Below are 20,813 nucleotides of genomic sequence, written 5' to 3' on the forward strand. Positions count from 1 at the left end.
CACACGCGAATACTCCAGAACATATACGCAAACGCTGTATTTTGTTCATGTATATTCGTTCGCGAACACATTGGTAGTTGTGTATTTGGCCCGTCTCATCGAGGAGAGTTTCACTAAGGCTAATGATGGTTGAGTGGCTTACTGTTTTGTGAGACGATACGTGTTCGTATCTTCTTCATTTAGTCACTAGGAGTCTTAGATCATCAGTTGGATAAAAGTAATTTAAAAGGTGGATATAAGAAAATAGATGTTCGAATAAATTTGCCCTTTAATGCTAAGAATATGATGTAAAACACGAACTTAAATGTTTATATTTAGTAATTCTCTTCGTACTTAGAAAAATTCCAAAAATTTCGTATAAATTAATATCTAGTTTAATTGACAAATAAATAGAAATTGCCTTATATAAAAATTTAATAGAACGTTTGAGAACCGATACAAATAGAAATTAAAAGATTGTTTTATAAAATTACTCTCTAAATATCCAAAAATATGAGTAACAAAACGTAAATGCAACTTATTTTAAATTATAAACCCAATTTGTTCACACATTGTTCATTGTTTTAGATATACTTATTCATTGTTAAATAGAAAAAAAACAAAATTAAGGTCAACGGGTATTTTTATAAAATTACCAATTAACAAAAACTGCCCCATATTCCTAATATTCCCCAATTTCTTTCCGTTCACACACTTAGCTACAATTGTTTAAAGAACGGTGTTTGAACTCCAGAAAAGACCAAATTAGAAACGAAATCAGAATCCCCGTTAAAAAATCTATCCATTGTTTACAATAAATTTTACTTTGTTAAAACTTCGACGACTGTACGCGAACGATCTTTGAAAAATATTTTTGACACGATTTTCATCTCAGATCCCTTGACACACTCTTCTCGAAAGAGTGTTACATCTCCGCAGCAACGTTTAATAGGATGTTTATGGTTTAGGGCAGCAGCCTTCAGGAAGATACTCCTTTCGTCGCGCGATAGACGTTTTTCTACCATGAAAATTGCATTCGCCTGCTGTTCGTAAATCTCCGGGGATATTAATAATTGCGAAATCCTGCAGGAAAGGTTGATCCAGTTATCGTGTGGGAGCACCGCTGCTAGATTTTTAAAGCTTTGATGAGCTTTCGAGAAAGCTGCTGATTTAGTTCGTAGACACTCCAGACTTAGCTATTTCGTTCCAATTTTATCCGAAGGTCGTTGATTGCGAACGGAAATTAATGTTTATTTATATCTTCCAAACTTTAATATTTTACTATCTCTTGGCCTTTTATTTATACCTACATTCAGATTTTTTTTATCTGTTCCTACATTTAAAATTTTCATTTTCATTTATCAGTTTTCTTATAGATGAGATGCAATCGAATTTTTTTCTCCACCTACATTTAGATTTTCTTTATTTATATCTACACCTAAAATTTGTATTACACTTTACTAGTACTTTTACCAATAGATGAGATGCAAATAGAACTATAGATATCTAGAAAAAATACAGCCCACTGAATCACTTTCGACTAAATCATTAACCTTTCCTCCAATCCCATATTTTGTGAAAAAAACATTGCAAATATTTATTATATCAATTTCTGTTCGTGAAACGTTTGTGTAGAATCTTTATTCTGAATAATTATTATAAAGAATCAGAATTGCTATTCCTACTTATATAATTATTATTGTCTTCTGTTTTTGAAAAGAAAAAGTAGTCTATTATGTATTTCTTATTATTTATTCTTATTGTGTAATTATCTAACAATAATAGATCAAAATATGTTTCAACTGTATACTTAAAAGTTATATTCGATAAAATAATTAAAAAATTCGATCTGTATGATAATTTTTATTCGTCGCTTATTATCGAATTACAAATTACAGACGAGTGACGTACGTCAATGAAACCATTAATCGCCTCATATTCCGATTTTCAACCCACGAATTAAACAGTTTTTAGATTACAACACGTAGAAAGCCGTAATGCATAAAGGAGTCCGTTGTTGCACGAACGTCTCGAGAAGATCGTGTTTTCAACCTTCTTCAAACGTAATATCGCTCGTAAGGGAGTATCAAGAGATCTCTGTCGCGATAAAATTGCTGCTTCCTCACGAATCTCAAAGATATGCGCAGCCCATCGTTCTTGATTGTTTCTTTGATCCCTATTGTTCCAAGAAAGTAGATGCTGCTATGAGTCAAGAAAAGAAAAACATATTTTGACCGTATCTGAAATTTTGTAACGATACTTTCGGAAAAGAGACTAAAAATAATACTTGAACCGTAATAATAATATTTGGTATCGAAACATTCTTCGTACATCGTATTTTTGTTTTTGGAATTTTTCATATTTTTGAGTTCAACGGTATTAAATGTGAATAACAAAAAAAAAAGATATTAGGAAAGCTTCAAAATTACAAAATATTATTTTACCTAAAATTTATTAGGCGAAACTATACTAACGCATGTGTGTTATGATTCCACGATAAGATGTTAATTAGATTATTCAAAAAAGGAAAGGAACTTGGTAAAATTTCGTATAATTTTTAATTCATGTAAATAAACGAAACAAAATTTATTCGCGCGTCAGATTTATTTATTAAATAATCTTTAACCAAATATATTCCTTACATCTTCTTTTTTGAACTTTACAAAAGGAAAAAATATAATATACGAAGAAAAAATTCTTACCAAAATTCTTCATCAGACAAGTATATAATTTTTGTATGCTCGTAAGGAAGAAGTTTCATGAAAAAATTCTAATTAACATCTTTAAACAATTCATATTTCGTTTCATTCGAAACAATTCATATAACGAGTCAAGCTCGAAATAGTCAACGACCAGTTCTCTTTACATTTATTAATAGTTTCTGAGGATGTTTAGCTATTTAATAAACTCAACAAAGTTGTGGAAACACATGTTCATCCTACAATAAGATAAGAATGTTAAATTATACACAGTTTGATACCCTGCATTTGCTTAGACTCTTACATTTGAGTAAAATTCCCCTTGGTTTACACGGAAATTTCCAACTAGCGTGTTACAACGAGCATAAAGTCTGACGCGAATCGTATTTTGTATTAAATTGTTTCAATTTGGAGCTTTACGACAGCAAAACAGCAGTAAATTTTATAATACCGTGCGGATTTTATCTTTTCTTTTAGTTGCACAAAAGATACTAACGAGCAACATTTATTAAATACCATTTTGTATTTAGTAATTCTTAACTAAGCACAGGAATTAAGATTTTATCGAATTATTTTATTATATTTTTAATGAAGTTAAGCATAAAAATTTAATTGGGAAATTTTATAAGTTATAAAGTTGTACGTTAAGTAATTCATTGAGTTTTGATTGATATAAAGATAAAGTTGCTTCGATAAATTGTTTTATTAGATTATGATTATCTAAAATGCAAAATTTATCAACGTTTCAAAAATTAGATTCAAATTAATCGTTTATTGGATTTTAAAAGATCTTTAAGCTGTCATTGGAATTTATCCATCAAACTAGACATGTATATTATTTGAATATTTCTTCAAGCTTTTCCAAACTCAGTGAAAGCTAAAATGTTGATTCATCTCTGTTAGCCAAATGACTATTTGGCTTGAAATTGTATAGGATATGTTCTCTTGCAGATCAGTGTTCTACCTACGACCAGATATACGTTGACAGGTCACGTTAAAAGATGTATGTACGCGGAGATGTGCCACAGTGATTTATGGATTCCACGTCGAAATGAACGTGTCGTTTGTTTCAATTAAACATGGTATTAGAACGCTTTCAGACAGATTCATTGAATACTTAATCAAATTGTAGTTGTCTTTAACAATTTAATCCTATAATAAATATGTGTACACAGCTATTTACAAATTTAGTTTCGATACAATTTTTCGAAAATGAATGGAAAAAAAAATAATAATACAAACTTTGCGTCTATACTATATTATAACTTAAACGTAACTTTTAAATAAAGTAATAGTCGAATGAAATACATATCGATAATTCTTTTAATTTAATCACTGAAAAATTTTCACTAATTGTTTTATATCTTTATATATTTTCTATATTTTTTACATCTTATTTTAAGCTTTCGACTCGATTTTGATCAACAATTCACCGATACATAAACCTAATGTACCTGATCGCGAAGTATTTCGAAGTATAAATCCGTCGATACTGCATTTCGGATAATTTTGCTAAACGAAACCATGCGATTATTGTATTTGTAGGATGGTTTAATTAATATTTACTTATGCGAGTTTGCCCGGCAGTTTATAGATCCGGAGACAGAATTAAATTGGTTTTCGGTAATTAACTAGGCACCTGTTGATTTAAAGTAACATTCTGGGAAACATTGACAAGGCCCGCGTACGCACGTATATTATAATTACTATAGAAGGATACTGGACAGAAAATGCAGAACGGCTGTTCGATGTTGTTCATGGAACGTTCCACCGCACCTTGTATTTTTCTTTAAATTGTCACTGGGTTTTTTGAGCTGTCTTCGTCATGTTCACAGGGAAACATCTGGCAGCAGCTTCTCTCTTTCCACTTCATCCTGGAACTAGTCAACACCATTCCGTTTACCATCACGGTGAGTCGTTCACTCTCTATATTTTCTACATATAGCTTTTTAACAATTTGACACATCCTTTTGCTTTGTATATTTTGCGTTAGATATAAGATAGTAATACGTACATTCGTATATTATACTTTAATATAGTGTTTTTTCTTTTTATTTACTTCTTGTCGATAGAATAAAAAAATTAAAAAAAGCGAATAACTGTACGTATTTAATAATGTATATAATCAACGATACATTGCTTCTCTAAAAGATATTAAATGAAGCAGAAATAAAGTTACAAGGAAACAGGAAAATGAAATCGTATTTCACAGACATTTCACGAATATAAAGAAAATATCGTAAGAATAGCTGAACAATTCGCCCATTACATTTTCCAAACGTTGAGACAGAAGTACATAAAGCCATGAAACGGTTTATTAAGACACGGTTTGATAAGAAAGAGGAAGGAAAAGGTTTCTCGGGCGTTTGGAGCCTGCGGCAGACAATAAAACGAATTATATCAACCGTGTGATTTCTTCTGAATTCCATTCCACCGAGAAATCCATAAAAATCTACCTGTTTTACGTCCCTTCTGCACGCAATATCAAAAGATTCTAATGGAGCTTTATTGGTCGAATCTCGAACCACGATATATAGTCGATCAGCCATGGTTATGTTAACGAGCTATCATACCGAAAGAGTAAAGAACTTGTTGCTTTGCACCGACTCGATATACAATGTCGATGTATACAGATATATACATGGACGCTTTTTCCGAACTACATATGTGAAACTAAAAGTTTATAACAATTGAGAACCACATAGAAAAATTGTGACAAGTAATTTTTTCGATCTTTAAACTTTCACGTTGTTTAAATAACTAAAAAAAAGAAATAGTAATTTTATACTTTATAATGGAATTATTTAATAATAGATAGGAAAAGAAGAAAGTAGGGAAAGAAAGTAAAGAAAGGGAGCCTAGCCTCTAGTATGCTATTGCTCTTACTGATTCCAGAGTTCTAGAAAAAGTGAGTCGATATTTAACAAACTTCTGACTATTAATACATTCGCAATTTTGACCAAATAAATTGACGACCATGTTTAATGGCTGCTGAAATATCAATTTTTAATAAATTGAAAATTCTTAATCACGATTTGAGGAATTTGGTAGTATTAATTTAATAGTATTTCTTCAACGCGTAGGATAAATTAGATTCGATCTTAGTGTATCGATCTGTGCCCTATTGGGACCAACCCTGATTTGAAAGCGAACAGGATTTAACAACATCAGAGGATTGTGCACGGAATTTAATTGGCTCAGACTCATTAGTATTGTGTCACCTCGGTGACATTTCAGCAAGTCCAGTAAATCCCAAGTCATCGCTCCTTAGAACTATAATCACTCGTAAAATACTTGTTCTATGGAACGTAAATAAATCTGGTTTTAAGAAAAATGTAATCCGTTAACAGTAGTCATACGATAGTCATTTTACAATAGAAATTTTACAAAATGTGTACAAATGTGTCTAAGCCAATGTGTGCATGTTAAAGACATCGAATTATTGACTGTATCAGTTAACGATTTTCACAATCTTTTAATATCAAAATTATTGTTTTAATTAGTTTTTGTACGTTAAGTTTTAATATAAAATTTCTTTTAAAATTTGAAAATTGAAATTAAAAATTTGTTCTGTAAAAAACACCGTGTAAAATAAATTAGATAACGCGTGCAATATCAAAATATATATTGCGAAATGAAAAATTATGAATTAATTTTAAAATTATTATATATTATACAATTTTTGTTGACTGTTTTCTGTACATGTATATGGAAATTCGAACAAAATTAAATGCTGTCTATATGGAACATCTCACTTAATTCGATAGTAGATTAAAAAGATGAGGACTCTCGATATACAATTATGTTTTGTTTTTGCTACATTCTGAACAACATTAAAATTACGTAAAAATAAGTGCAGTTTCATTTTTTAGGTCAGCATTTACATCACATGACGAGCTATTCGTGACTTTCGAGCGTGGCTTATACTTTTTTTTTAACGACTTTTATTTTTAAAAAGTCTGTCATGAGAACTTCTTTTCCCTTTTACGTTAATGATCATTTACGATTATGATCATCTAACTGGCAGTCTATAAGCTTCAATTAACTTATGAACTGATGCCAATAGCTCACGAACTTTCTAATTAATCACGTATCTAAACATTAATCACATCTTTATGTAATTTCAATTCAATTCTCTAAGTGTGAAAGTTACCAATTCTATTTCATTTCATATTTTATATTAGCGTATTTATAATTTGAAAATTTAGGATATAGTATCTTTATTCGAGGTTCCAAACTTTTCAAATCGTACATTTTTTACATTTTTTTATATATATTTTTTTCGAAATTTGTATTCGTCATCAACGAAATTTCTTACATAATCTCGCTTCCTTTCTTCCAAAGAAATGTTACATGGATGTATGAAGTACCTGGAGAAAACAGTGATGGACGCTAATTGCTGTCACCTTGAAGCATATTTGTTCTTCGATGGTAGAGAAGCGAGAACAATAGGCAAACTCATTATTCTTGCGTGCATTTACAGTTGCGTTTGCAAATATATATATTCGATGGAATGTATATGAGATGAGTCTTTCGTTTCTTAAATTAGCTTTCCACAAAAATTATTCTGTTTACAAATGATACACAAGTACAGATTAAAATTAGTTCAATATCTGGGCCCTCTCGTATAATAATTTATTAACTAATATATTAGCAAATTGTACTGAGTGTGGACCATACACTTCTGTTGAACGAATAATTTTTTATAATTTTATGATTTTATGTTGAACAAGACGATTAAAAATCACTTTTAAATTTTTGTTTCATTACCAATCTTGTTACTGCTATATACAAAAATTCATTAATACCAACATAATTTTGCTCATAATGTTTAAATGTCTTTTGATAATAATTATATTAAACGATATCTAGTTATTTACAGTAAATTATTACACAGTAATGTTAGTAGCAAGTAGTATGATTAGTAGCAAATTATTAATTATATTTTTAGCTACTTTATCCACCAATGCGAAATCTGTTCATCCCGGTATTCCTAAACTGCTGGTTGGCAAAACATTCATTGCAGAATATGTTCGTAAGTAATTGACATATACTACTTAATATTAAATTATTCATCTTCATCTCGTTATCATCGATACTCGTGTTTCAGAACGATCTACACAGAGCTATGCAAAAGTCCCAATCAGCTTTAAGTCAGCAACTTATGATCCTTAGTGCAACGTTACTGTGCCTTGTCTTTACTAGGTGAGTAAAATTATAAATTATTCTAAATATTTATTATTAAAATAATAGAAATTTAGAAATTCAAATGTAAGTCAATAATTCTTTTCATAAAAATATCAACACGTATAATTTCACCGTATTGTGAAATAGGATGTAACACTGTTCAAAGTAATTTATTCAACTTAAAGGTTTCATGATAGACACTAAATACATAATCTTTTGCTTATAATAAAAAGAAAAATATTTTCTCGATTTTCGTAAATTTACAACCATACGTAAATTTCGTTTTCCGATTATAAACAAATAATATTTATCGAACAGAAGCATAATCATCTTGTGTAATGAAATAGTCTCTATCTTTCCTTTAATAACTTCTGTTTTCTTCGATGCAACGAATGAACGAATTAAAATTCCGTCTTCGCGCTGGTCGACTTTTCTCTCGGTTCCTTAGCCGTCCACAACAATTATGTAAGTTTATCCAAAGCGCATGTTACGTGGCTTGCATACAAGTCATATTACATTATCCAAATAACGAGGAAACTTTGCCAATCAGGAACAGACGCTTCCATTTACGAATTCTCAGATTTCCTGGACGGTGTTACGATTTAGACAGAGAAACAATGATGCCAGGCTTAATTTCCCCGAATCAAATTCTTCTCGATCAAATCGAATCAAATCTCAATTCTTTCGTCAAATTTATGACAAATCTTGATTATCAAGATACATCTTGATAATTACAAAAAAGATATTAAATTTGGTATTATAAAAGTAATTCAGAAATTTCGAGACATTTATTTAGAATTTTCTTTTAATTTCCATTTCAAATAATTATTCTTAACATGCAGTTCTCACTTTTATATAGATGCGATACAAGATTATTATATCTAGTAAACGCAATTTCCAATCTTCTATCAAAACTCATTATACCATTCTAAAGGCAGTGCATTTGTTCGAGTAGTTAGACGTTGCTCGAGCGATAAAAGGCAATATTCCAGGGAACTCGAAAATTATCAATTAAAACCAAAGAATAACTATAATTCCGCGTACTTGTTAAATCTATAATCTATCTGGGATATTCTCTTAGAGGGTTCAATGTGATGTTTTATCCATTTAGAATGAATGACGATGTATATAATAACATTCGCGTAGGATTATTGATAATTCAAGATACCTCAGTGGATTAACACCAGCATTTCATTTCTCCCGTACGTATTATTAACTTGCTCCTTTGCCTGGGAACCACGAAAAGTTAACTTTGACGTCGGTGTATTTATTATGCGAATGACGTCAAATAATATTCTATGCTTGAGAATTATGTAAAATTTCCTGCATCCATGTTATCCAACACCTGTATTTTGTATTATTTAATGAGATAAACGGAAAGTTAAACAACCAGTGGGATAGCTATTTTCTATTCAGTGATGATCTCGACACTCTCCATATTGCTTTATCATTCAACAATTGTTACTGTTCGTTGAAAGAAATTTGGTTATGTAAGGAAGTAGAATAAATATCAGAGATATCTTAACATTTGGACTTGTAGAGCATACATACATACACGTACATACGTACAGCGTTTATAGAGTATATATACCAAGCTTTTTAACTAAGCTTTCTTAATATATTCTATAGGTATGAATAACAAGAAAGATGTTATATAAGCACACTGTAACAATAGTTATAAATATTCCAGTATGGTCCTTTATTCCGGGCTACTTCTCATCATGAGCCTTGTCATTAAATCTGCCGACATCGACGTCAATTGAAAGTTAAGATTTGTCCAAGATAGTACACGCTGAAACCTACGTGGAAAATCGATACGCAAAGGTGTTAACACGCGTACATATGCACATTATTGTACATATGTATGCAATATCCTCGTAAGGATTACGATCGCGCCACGAAGGGATGAAACTTGCCTGATTGACCCAGATCGCAATGTGGGACAAATGTTAATAAGTAATCGTGGCGGCTCGTGCAGATGGATTGGTATCGCCATCGATCGTCCTGATTCATTATTTACGGTGTAATTCTAGAACGGCGTACTTGTAAGCTCGCCCTTGCCACCGCGACTTGGTCGGATGTCCCCTATCTGTTGGCCGATCACGGCATTATTCGGAAGTCGTTTCTCAAACGGGGGAACGAGGTAAGGTGCACGTACTTACGTTGTCACGGTTCGCCTATGTTCGTTCGTTCCACGGTGAAATATTTTGGGAACGCAGCCGTGGCATAGAGAAACGGCTACGTTTCAAGGGAAAAGACGCTCGAGTCGAATTGTTTCCGAACATTTGTAAAGCAACGCAGAAACTTGAGTTTCACGAGTTTTGAAGAGTATAAATTACATCTCTGTATCGAATCTCTGTTTTTTAGATTTTTATGGACTATTGGATTCTTGAAAACGAGATAAATTATTTCTAACTTATTTTAAATCTCTATCCTTTCTTATCGTTTGTCTCTGTTAAATTCGTTGTATCATCTTAAACCTTGTTAGACCTCACAGAGTACCTGAGAGTTATCATGAATTGTTACAATTTACCATCGAATCTATCGAATTTGGTTTAATTTAAAGAATTATCGATCAACGGATTCATTTTTGATTAATATTGAAGATTAACTTTTTTTTTTATTAATATACAGGGTGGTTGGTAACTGGTAGTACAAACGAAAAGGGGGTGATTCTACGCGAAAAAAGAAGACGAAAATATAGAATAAAAATTTTTTTTTTTAATTTTTCCATCGAGACAACGATCTACAGTGAGATCCATTATAACGAGACGTGATAAAGTGCACGCGTACCGAGCGAAAATTCAAAGCCGATTTTCTCGGAAACAAAGCCTCAAACGAAAAATTTTTATTCTATATTTTCGACTTCTTTTTTCGCGTAGAATCACCCCCTTTCCGCTTGTACCACCAGTTACCAACCACCCTGTATATAATGAATTCACGTTAAAAGAACAAGGTTTAAGATGATACAACGAAATTAACAGAGACAAACGATAAGAAAGGATAGAGATTTAAAATAAGTTACAAATAATTTATCTCGTTTTCAAGAATCCAGTAGTGCATAAAAACCTAAAAAACGGAGAATTCAATAATATAAACGAGCCAAACGCTGCTCATCCTAATTACTGCGTAACGTATAATCTGTTTCACGATCACGTATTTAATTACTGCGAAATGTCAAGCATTTACGTTAACGTGCTTTTTAATTCGTTACAAAACAAACCTGTTCAACCTGTCACGTTACATTTTTTATACGAAACAACGAAACGATAACGTTAACTTGGTAACAGCGCGGCGAAATTATGCGTACAGCTTGCGCACATTCGTAAATAGCACGCGCCGGTTAATGAGCGAAATTTATTATCTTCTGGTCCAGTTATTGCGCCGGACCAGACGTTATCTATTTCACTGTCACTGTGAAAATCGCTTGACGTTCGCCTTACGAATGGGCTTGTCGCGCTTAGAAGATGTATAGTTGCCGCCACGCTTCGTTAGAACGACTACTTGTAGAGTTTACAAGGAACAGGCTCTGCTTATAAGCTGCATTCTCGGAGTTGAAAGGAACGAGCAACTCTTCTACACAATCAATATTGATAATGCGGCAGGGTTAGCGTGCCTGCGTTCTTGAAAATAGATAGAATAAGTGAAACGCGCTATAAATGATTATCGTTACCCTGGACGAAATTTTGTTCTACGAAAAGCTACCTACGTTCATGTCTAAGGAAAATTTACTAAAGATATTTGATTGCTCTATAAACGTGATGTTTTTATACAATCATCGAATTGCACAAAAATTCCTGTTGTTTATTATTTATTCTGCTATCTAAATCTATATTCGATATCTATATCTTATTTATATTGCTAGATGATGAAAGAAATATAATTTCGACTTATCGTTTCGACAAAGACATTACGATCTCCGTAATAAAGTTTCTTCAATTTTTCATGAAAATATCTTTTAAATTTTGTCCGATTTTGAAGATTAGAATTTTTATTTCGAAACCGATCGCATCACATTGCGCATGATACGCAACAAGATATATTGTACTGCATAATCCTTGTAAATGTATTCTGTAATTATATGGCAGAAGAACGATTATCTAGTTAAATCATGAAGTTGTCGATCTTGTGGCAAATCTTTTTATAGGATCAGTCAGTTTGTATTCGATATATTGGTAGCAAATCAAGATACAGATCATTTTTTTATAATATCGATTCTATTATGTGGTGAATGTAACTTCTGAGTGCTAGAACGTTATTATTTAGAAAATGGAAAAGTTTTCGGAACACGGGCGAAAATCAAACTATAGTTTAATCGAGTCGTGCGAATTTACGCGGCATGTGACCAACTATCTGCGTACAGTGTAACCGCGTTCATAAAAATTCATGTGTTTTGAATTCATATGTTTAACGCTCGTATGAGTTCGCGCATTCAGAAGCCAGAAGATCGAAATGCACGCATCATTAAGTATGCATATACAGGCTCGCGAAACGAAAATTTTGCATATATTTGTCGGGTTGGCGTTAGACTTAGGGGCGTGTAACGTATCTTCGCTAGGACAAGCCATCGTTGTTGTTCAATGCAGATTATATTTACAATTATATGTACAAATGTTGATTTAACAGAGTTTGACAATTAACCTTGGTGATTAGACACTCTAAATGTTAAAGACAATGTTCTTAAGTTCAATAACGAATCCACGGTCAACAGGGAAAACTCTTTGTTGAATAGAATATATTTTGAAACTCAAAGTGACGTTCTCTGTGTCGCACGGTATCTTTCTGAATGACCGACTAGACGATGTGTGTAAATTCTCCAAGGTGATCACAAGAATAAAAGACTGATACGATCGTATTTGTCAATTGCATATTGACCGGAGATATCAACAAAATTCCGGACGTCGTTACTAGGCTGACCCGCGCAGAGCCATTATTGCTCCTGTCCGGGGCTTGTTTGTTAATACAGCGTGTTACGTCGCGTAACACTCTACCTAGCCCAGGCCACACACCGCGGGCAAGATGGCAACCAGATGTCTTCGGATACTCACTGCGTACCCTCAACAGTCTCAAGTACCTTCCATAAATCTCATAGATTTCCTAGTAGAGGTCCTTCAAACCAAACAAACGTCTGTTTCCGAAGAATTTCCAAAGACTATTGTCTACCACGGCTTGACAAGGGAAAGTTAGTTTTTCTCACGTATGATGCAACTTTCCTCCCACTAACTACTTTCTCTCGAGGGCGGTTAAGACCCTTCGTTTAACCAATTAACAACGAAGCCTATTCCCTCACTCTCTTAACTAACATCGGCACCAACAAATCCGATGGTCCCGTGCGCTAGACACACCCATCCTTAGCTTCCCTCCGACACAGCATCGTCTCCCAAGACAGTACTGATTTTCTATCCTTCGAACGGTCAACATCCTTTTAACCGGGTACACACACCCGTAGATCAGTCACTCACTCATCTCGTACATACGCACCAGCGTAACTGTCTTCGTTTTAAGTTGTTGGAATAAACGGTGAAATATAACTTACTCTACTGTGTCATATTCATTTAACCACCTCTGTTATCTTAACCGAAACAGGGGAACGACTACTTCGCGGCGTCGATTCACCGAATCGTAGCGAGAATTTACGCCTCTCGCTGACGCGTTTTCCTCGCGACCGCGTCTCTCCGCGAACGGTCGTAACACAGCGTGTGTCCCTCGATATTGGTACTTCTACTGTTAAGTAAAAACGTACATCCCGTGACCGTGGCTACGTTCGGCGACCAGTTGTGTCACATCGAGCCTAAGCCCACTGTCACAAATCTGGGGCAAACATAATCAGATCGTATCACAACAACTACTTCTAAGTTCTATTATTCAAGTACAGCTATAATAAATAGTTTAGACCTCAGTATTGGGGATCTTTCCAAAGTTCCAAAAGAAAGGCCCGATGTCTCTACATCTCCGACATATTTCATTGTTTTGACGAACTATTGCTCTAACTTTGAAATTTGTCAAAACACGAATCTACGATAGCTTAAGTCGACTTGACAACTTTTAGGTATTTTCTGGAAAATTAAACCAGTTATCATACTCAATATAAAATCTGAAAGTACGTCGATCGACGCGAAGTTACCTGCGGTATCGATACCACACTGTGGGAGTAACTAGAATCGTAATAAACGTGCAAACGATTTTGAGAAACAATGCGGTTTTGAAACGAGGAACGAGTCCGAAAGCGTGAGGATAGTTTGGATATTTGTTCATACACATGAACGCATTCGAACGCGAAACGAAAGTCGTCCAATTAAAAAAGCAATATCGTTCCTCTCCTCTCGCTATTCAACGTTTCTTTGTTTCGTTTTTTTTTTTTCCTTTTTATTTCGGTTGACTCGCCAAGCAACGTTTTCGAATGGGAATACTAAATCGCGGGTCAAAATGTGCAGTGAAAATTCGTACGCACGAATCAGGCGATTTTGTTTCAACGTTTCGTTTGAATTTCCATAAATAATATGTTGAAGTGGTCACCACTCCTAAGAAAACTCTACATCTGGTCTTTTTAGTTTTCTTAAGCACTGAAGCCATCGACAATGTGTAGACAAAAAAGACTGCGACGAAGACAGACCACAAACAGTAGACAGGCAACGTTGGCTTGGGGGTTTTCAGTTATTGGGTAACACAGCTAGCGTGCGGATATGGACCAGCTGAAATTGTATTCTTACTTATAATTACACTTCTATTTAAATATATTTTCTGCCTTACAATTTATCCACGAGTTTTCTCTGTTTATACATCGAATAACCTCAATATAATATAATGCGAATATTGCCTTGAGTAGGGCCAAATTGATCAATTCCATTCGATAATGATTTTTACACAGAATATCTTACAACGTTAACGAATGCAACGAAAGCGAAGGAATTCGACGTTTTAAAATTGTTCCCCTTTTTGCTGGAAAAGCAACCACGTTGATAAAGGGTATTCCTTTGAGGGAAGTAGATCTATCAACAAAACTAATCAAAAAAGCTTATATTATATTGGAACAGTTCTAAAAATAAAGAAGATAAAACTCCTGAAACCTCCTATCGTCGAAACATTGAAAACAATTGTCTGAAAGAATCCTTAAGTATTTCTTTAAATCCAGCGATTACATCTTGCGCGATACCGTTAAATTTATTTTAATTTAAAACACTTGACGAAAACATGAGAAGGTATTTGAAATACATCTGTAAATAAAAAAGGACTCATTATACAATCACCTCGTTATAGTATAAAAATAGTTGGTTAAACACGAACAGAAAGAGAAAAGACCAATTCGCACAAATATAAACTCGATACAGATATGAGAACGAGGCCGCATGCATAATACGGACTGCTGTCGTTTCTAAATGTTCTTCGTTAGAAAGAGTTCGCGTTTACCGAACGAGGTAAACGTTTTTTTAACCGCCAAGTTTCAACGATCCTTTTGCTCTCTCGAGGATGAAAGGACATCCGATGGTATCCCTTGATGTTCGAGAAATACGAACTACTAATTGTACAATCGGTTCCAGCCGACTGTAAATCATACATTGGCCGATGTAAGGCCAATTGAATTATTCTCGTGTCCGTAAATTATCGTCTCTGAAACACGGTAACTTGAATGAGCGACGAAATCTGTGATCTCGTGATTCGTAAAATGTTTTAATGATTCGCGTTTTAATTTGCCTGTTTCAGCGTATGTGGGATTCAACACTTCCAGAGAGCGGGGCACAGGCATCTGAATCTGTTTCAAAGCACATATTACGTTGTAGTCACGTTTTCTACGGTCGGCTACGGGGATTTTGTACCTGACATTTGGCCCTCGCAGCTTTACATGGTCATCATGATCTGCGTTGCTCTCATAGTTCTACCTACTCAGGTATGTGTTATGTTTTACGAATTATAGTTTTGCTGATATTTCATCTATTTCTTAATTAACTGTGAGGAAACCGATAGGACAGTAATATATCAATAGCTGAATTTCATATTAATTTCTCGTGTTATATGCGATAACTACTAATAAATTATTCAGTTTAATTTTGCATTCGTGCAAAACGTTTTTACGACAATTGACACAATTTTCCGCTGTACGAAACGTCACAAAGACAGGAAGTGTTCGACTATTACTTTCTGCTATTCTAGCGATATTTATCGTTCGGTGAGTAACCAGTCACATGAAACTTTATTTCCCTTTTAACGACGAATGTTACGACAGAAACGATGCGACGCGTGCGTTTGCTGACGATCGTAAAAGCGCTATCGATTTTCCCCTGATCATTGTCTGACGAAAATCGAAAGGCAGGTGATGGCATCAGACTTTTATATCCAAGAACTTAATGGTCGGGAAATTACTTGAACTTAATGGCCACAAATTCCTATACGACAATTGAGATATCAGAAACTTAATGTTGTGAGATTCGATACGTAATATAAAACTCCATCTCTTAATTGTTGGAATTTTATTTGGGATACTCTCAACGGATATCATTGCGCTATAGTCGACTATAAAAAATGTGAATTAACTTTATGCTGAATTATTTAATTTTAATTTATACGTTGTATTTCGTGGTATTTCATAATGATGAATATCCCTGGTAATCTTTATCGTGTTATATTTCTTATATTAAGTTAATTAATTTGAAGATATTTAACTCTAATTTGTATTCTGTATTTTATACAATAGAATGGTGATCTTCGTGATTTAAAATACAGAAAACAGAGGACTAAATTTCACCGATTGAACGATCTCTTTAAATTTACTGAAATACAATTTTTCTAGATTTCATAAGTACGCTATTCACTTCTGCGTCATCGTGTCAAGTGATACATTGAATTATTATACATAATCTATATTTAAGTTTACAATTCAAATTTAAACTAAAACGCGATACCGACACATCTCTCGAGTTCAAGTACACATAATCCTTTTTACGAGTGTGCTACGGTATAATAAAACAAGCGAGTAAGACAAGTACTTATATCTTGACTAAACTAAATTTAACTAAACTCAACTAGACTCAACCAAATTAAAACACTAAAAGTAAAAAGTAATCTCTCTCCATAGTCGTGTCATCAATCGTTACGTTAATTAATGATTGAATAAGCAAATAGCTAATAACCGTTAATATGGAATGTTATTTGAAGCTCTGCGAATGGTTGCAATGATATAAAGTCAACGATGTATAATACGTATACTGCTTGTATAACTGTGAATATAATTGTAAATGAAAGGTACAGCTAGTTATCATCATAAATGACTTCGCTACAGTAATTAATCTACGCTATAGAAGTAAATAGCGTCGCATACAAAACTCATTGCCAGCCCTTTGTGTGTTTATGAAAGGATTCATAAAATTTCGATGTGTAGCGTGTAATCTAATTAATGTTCGTCGGTAACAAACGTTTAATTAAATCCTTTATGGTGGCGGAAACTAACCTAAATACCCTATCCTACTTGTTGACCGAAATCATTGACTAATGACAGTAGGAGATATCAAAGGCTAGCTGTCGGTTGATGGCACAGATTGCGATGACAGCGATAAACGTGCGATTCAGCCGTCAGGACTGTCGATGACGTATAATACGCGAATATTGTGATGAAAGGAACCCTTAGGATACAGATACATCTACATAATGAATTAGAATTGGCAGAATTTAATGACTTAATATAATTTTCGTAATGTAATGTTATTATTTTAATCGATATTTTTCAATCTGTTATATTGATCTCAAATAATTGTAAAATTACGATAATTCTTCGAACGATGGTATAATTTTATTTGACATTTATTTTGAAATAAAAATAAATTTCGATAAAATTATATTTAACGATTTGCAATGAAAATTAGAAATCTTTTACTGCAAAGAAAAAATAAGTATAGCAAGTTTTTAAATTGTTGGAATTTAAAATTCAGAAAATCTCTCTTTCGGTGAAAACTCTAGAAATTTGTCAATATATTAGGTTGTCCGAAAAGTGTCTTTCCTTTACAGACACATCTTTCACAACGACGCATCTTTCATCAACATCAGAACAAAATGGATCATACGTAATTCGATAAAATAATATAAAACGAAAAATGATGTGCATCCATTATTTCCTTATAGAACGAAAGAGACTTTTCGGACGACCTAATAATTTGCTACAACTCTAAAAGTACTTTCGAAATTGATTTTTTATCTCGATAAAAGTTGTCCTTGCATTTTACTCGAAAAAATAGGGAATACGATTATTCTACAATAATTATAGTCAGCCAGCTAATAAATGACAAGTAGCTTTGTAGTGACATCCGAAATTTTTCCAACAGTTTGAACAGTTGGCTTTCACGTGGATGGAAAGACAAAAACTAGGTGGCTCGTATTCCTCGCACAGAGCGCAAAGCGAGAAACACGTGGTGGTATGTAGTACAACGCTGCAAGCCGACACCATCATGGATTTTCTAAATGAATTTTACGCCCATCCCCTTCTACAGGTGAGAAATTCGATCGTGTAATTACTCTTGGCCGATTTAATTTCCTTCTCGATTTTCTTCTCCATTTTCCTCTCTTCCACTGACATAGTACGCTATCAAATTTACAAATTCCATTTTAACAATTATAATTCATTACCTTATTATTAAAGTAATTAAAGTAAAATGTAAACCAACATCTTAACAATATCAACGCTTCGTGCGTAATTATAACGCTTAGAGTTTCGGTATATTCTTGACAAAAGTTTCATGAATTTAATTATAATTAGGACTACTACGTTGTATTATTGTCACCTATGGAGCTGGATACCACGATGAGAATGATTCTACAAGTGCCCATTTGGGCGCAAAGGGTTATCTATATTCAAGGATCGTGTTTGAAAGATAGTGATCTTACCAGGGCGAGAATGAACGAGGCCGAAGCCTGCTTCGTTCTTGCTGCAAGAAATTACGCTGACAAAACCGCTGCTGACGAGCACACGATACTCAGGTCAGTTTCGTTCGAAGAATTGAAAAAGAAAAGAAAAATCGTACATGAAACATTGATAAATTATTAACTTATTGGACGATTAATTTTTAATAATTTTATACACACGAAGAATATGTGAATAACATGTCATACAATATACAATAACTTTTCCCATTGACTGAGAATAAAGAAGAATGTCTTATCGATATTTCGATGATCGGCAACAGATCGTGGGCAGTGAAGGATTTTGCACCAAACGTTCCTCAGTACGTACAAATCTTCCGTCCGGAGAACAAACTTCACGTGAAGTTCGCGGAACACGTGGTGTGCGAAGACGAATTCAAGTACGCCCTTTTGGCGAATAATTGCACGTGCCCTGGTGCTTCAACCTTGGTTACTCTTCTACTGCACACTTCCAGGGGACAGTAAGTATAAAAGCGAATCATTCTATTGAAAGAATTACACAGAAATCAATCAAATAGTGTTTTGTCATGGCAAGTCATTAATTTTATTGGAAGTTTATTGGAAGTGATAAAGTTTATTGGAAGAAACTGATCGGTCTGTCCCTGATTTTTTAGAGAGGGACAGCAATCGCAAGAAGAGTGGCACAGGCTGTACGGTAAATGTTCCGGAAACGAGATTTATCACATTATTCTCGGAGATTCTCGATTTTTCGGCGAGTACGAGGGTAAATCCTTCACTTACGCGTCCTTTCACAGTCATCGTAAATATGGGGTGGCATTAGTCGCGGTCCGCCCAGCGGAACTTCCGGAATTTTACGAAGATACCATCCTTTTAAATCCTGGTAACTTTCGAATATCGTATAATTCACGCATGATATTCTCGCTCTTATACGTATTCTCACACTCAAAATCAAGAACCACGTAAATAACAACTAGCCCCAACATATCACACTGAAAGACGTATTTTTCCTCAAAAACGTATAAAATCTTTTATTTAATTTCTTAACTATCAAAATCTACCATCGATCGAGCTTCTCAAAAATTATCTAACTCGCTTCAATGTATCACAAGGTCCGCGACACATAATGAAGAAAACGGACACCTGTTACTACATGAGCATTACAAAGGAGGAGAATTCGGCGTTCGTGGTGGCGAACAACCAAACTGGAACCGTGGCGGAGGGTACGCAAGTGGTCGTGGAGACGAAGACCGATGGGACCGGAAACATGAACAGTAATTCGGCCAGTAACACAACAACGAACAACACCACTACCACGATGAACTCTGGCACAGGGGCAGGCACTACGACGACAACGACGACGATCTCTACCAGCTGCACGATCGCCGGTGGTGATGGGAACGGTACTGCAAACAAGCCCGGTGCCAACGAGCACCATCGTTATTCCAACAGTTGTAACAATGCGCTGAACGAAACAGCTTGCTGCAGACAGGAGACGACCTGCACGGGGCCCCGTGGACAGAACGTACACGGTACACAGGCACACAGGGCCCCACAGGTTATTTTGCAGGTCCTCCCTAGCACGCCCACACCACTCGAACACCACAACATACTCGCATCCAATGTCCACCGTGAGTGTCGCATGCGCTTGCCCTTATCTTCTTTTCTTTTATCTTACTCTCTTTTTGGTATTGGTTCTCGTTGTTGTTCCTTTCGTCTCTTTCATCTGATTTTGGCGATACGATTTATAGCTGTACTTTGATATATCCGTTTTCCCTTCTTTTATATCGGTGGACAATTTAATCTTACGCAAGGATATTTGGGCATTTTTATACGTTATCGGAAGAAAGTTCGAAGGGCAGGATAAAGTTAGTACGATTATTAATGAATTATCGTTGTAAGAAAGATAAGAAGAGTATCTATGATATTAATGGCAAATGGTAATGTTTCATTTATTTCGCGTTATGCGGTAGAAATAATGAAGAACGATAGAGTGGATTTGGTTCTAACGATGCCTCTGTATATTATTGATTTATAAATAATTAATTTGTCAAAGAATATGGTTCAATATAACTTAGATAGATA

The 20,813-nt window shown here is 34.2% G+C and overlaps 1 protein-coding gene across 15 annotated transcripts in view; it reads left to right on the forward strand.

Moving 5' to 3' along the window:
* LOC117214797 (potassium channel subfamily T member 2) overlaps window positions 1-20,813 on the forward strand; it is a 193,810-nt gene that overhangs the window by 159,558 nt on the left and 13,439 nt on the right. For 12 of the 15 annotated variants that reach the window (XM_033461134.1, XM_033461124.1, XM_033461125.1 and 9 more), the window contains 9 exons: window positions 4,514-4,588; window positions 7,630-7,713; window positions 7,789-7,883; window positions 15,567-15,750; window positions 18,176-18,340; window positions 18,607-18,827; window positions 19,034-19,231; window positions 19,385-19,611; window positions 19,841-20,359. In XM_033461134.1, the coding sequence (XP_033317025.1) occupies window positions 4,514-4,588; window positions 7,630-7,713; window positions 7,789-7,883; window positions 15,567-15,750; window positions 18,176-18,340; window positions 18,607-18,827; window positions 19,034-19,231; window positions 19,385-19,611; window positions 19,841-20,359 (1,768 nt within the window). The remainder of the gene's footprint in view (window positions 1-4,513; window positions 4,589-7,629; window positions 7,714-7,788; window positions 7,884-15,566; window positions 15,751-18,175; window positions 18,341-18,606; window positions 18,828-19,033; window positions 19,232-19,384; window positions 19,612-19,840; window positions 20,360-20,813) is intronic. The other 3 variants (XM_033461129.1, XM_033461130.1, XM_033461136.1) reach the window with 3 other exon arrangements.

Source organism: Bombus bifarius, unplaced genomic scaffold, assembly GCF_011952205.1.
Source record: "Bombus bifarius isolate JDL3187 unplaced genomic scaffold, Bbif_JDL3187 scf7180000009243, whole genome shotgun sequence".
Taxonomy (NCBI): Eukaryota; Metazoa; Arthropoda; class Insecta; order Hymenoptera; family Apidae; genus Bombus; species Bombus bifarius.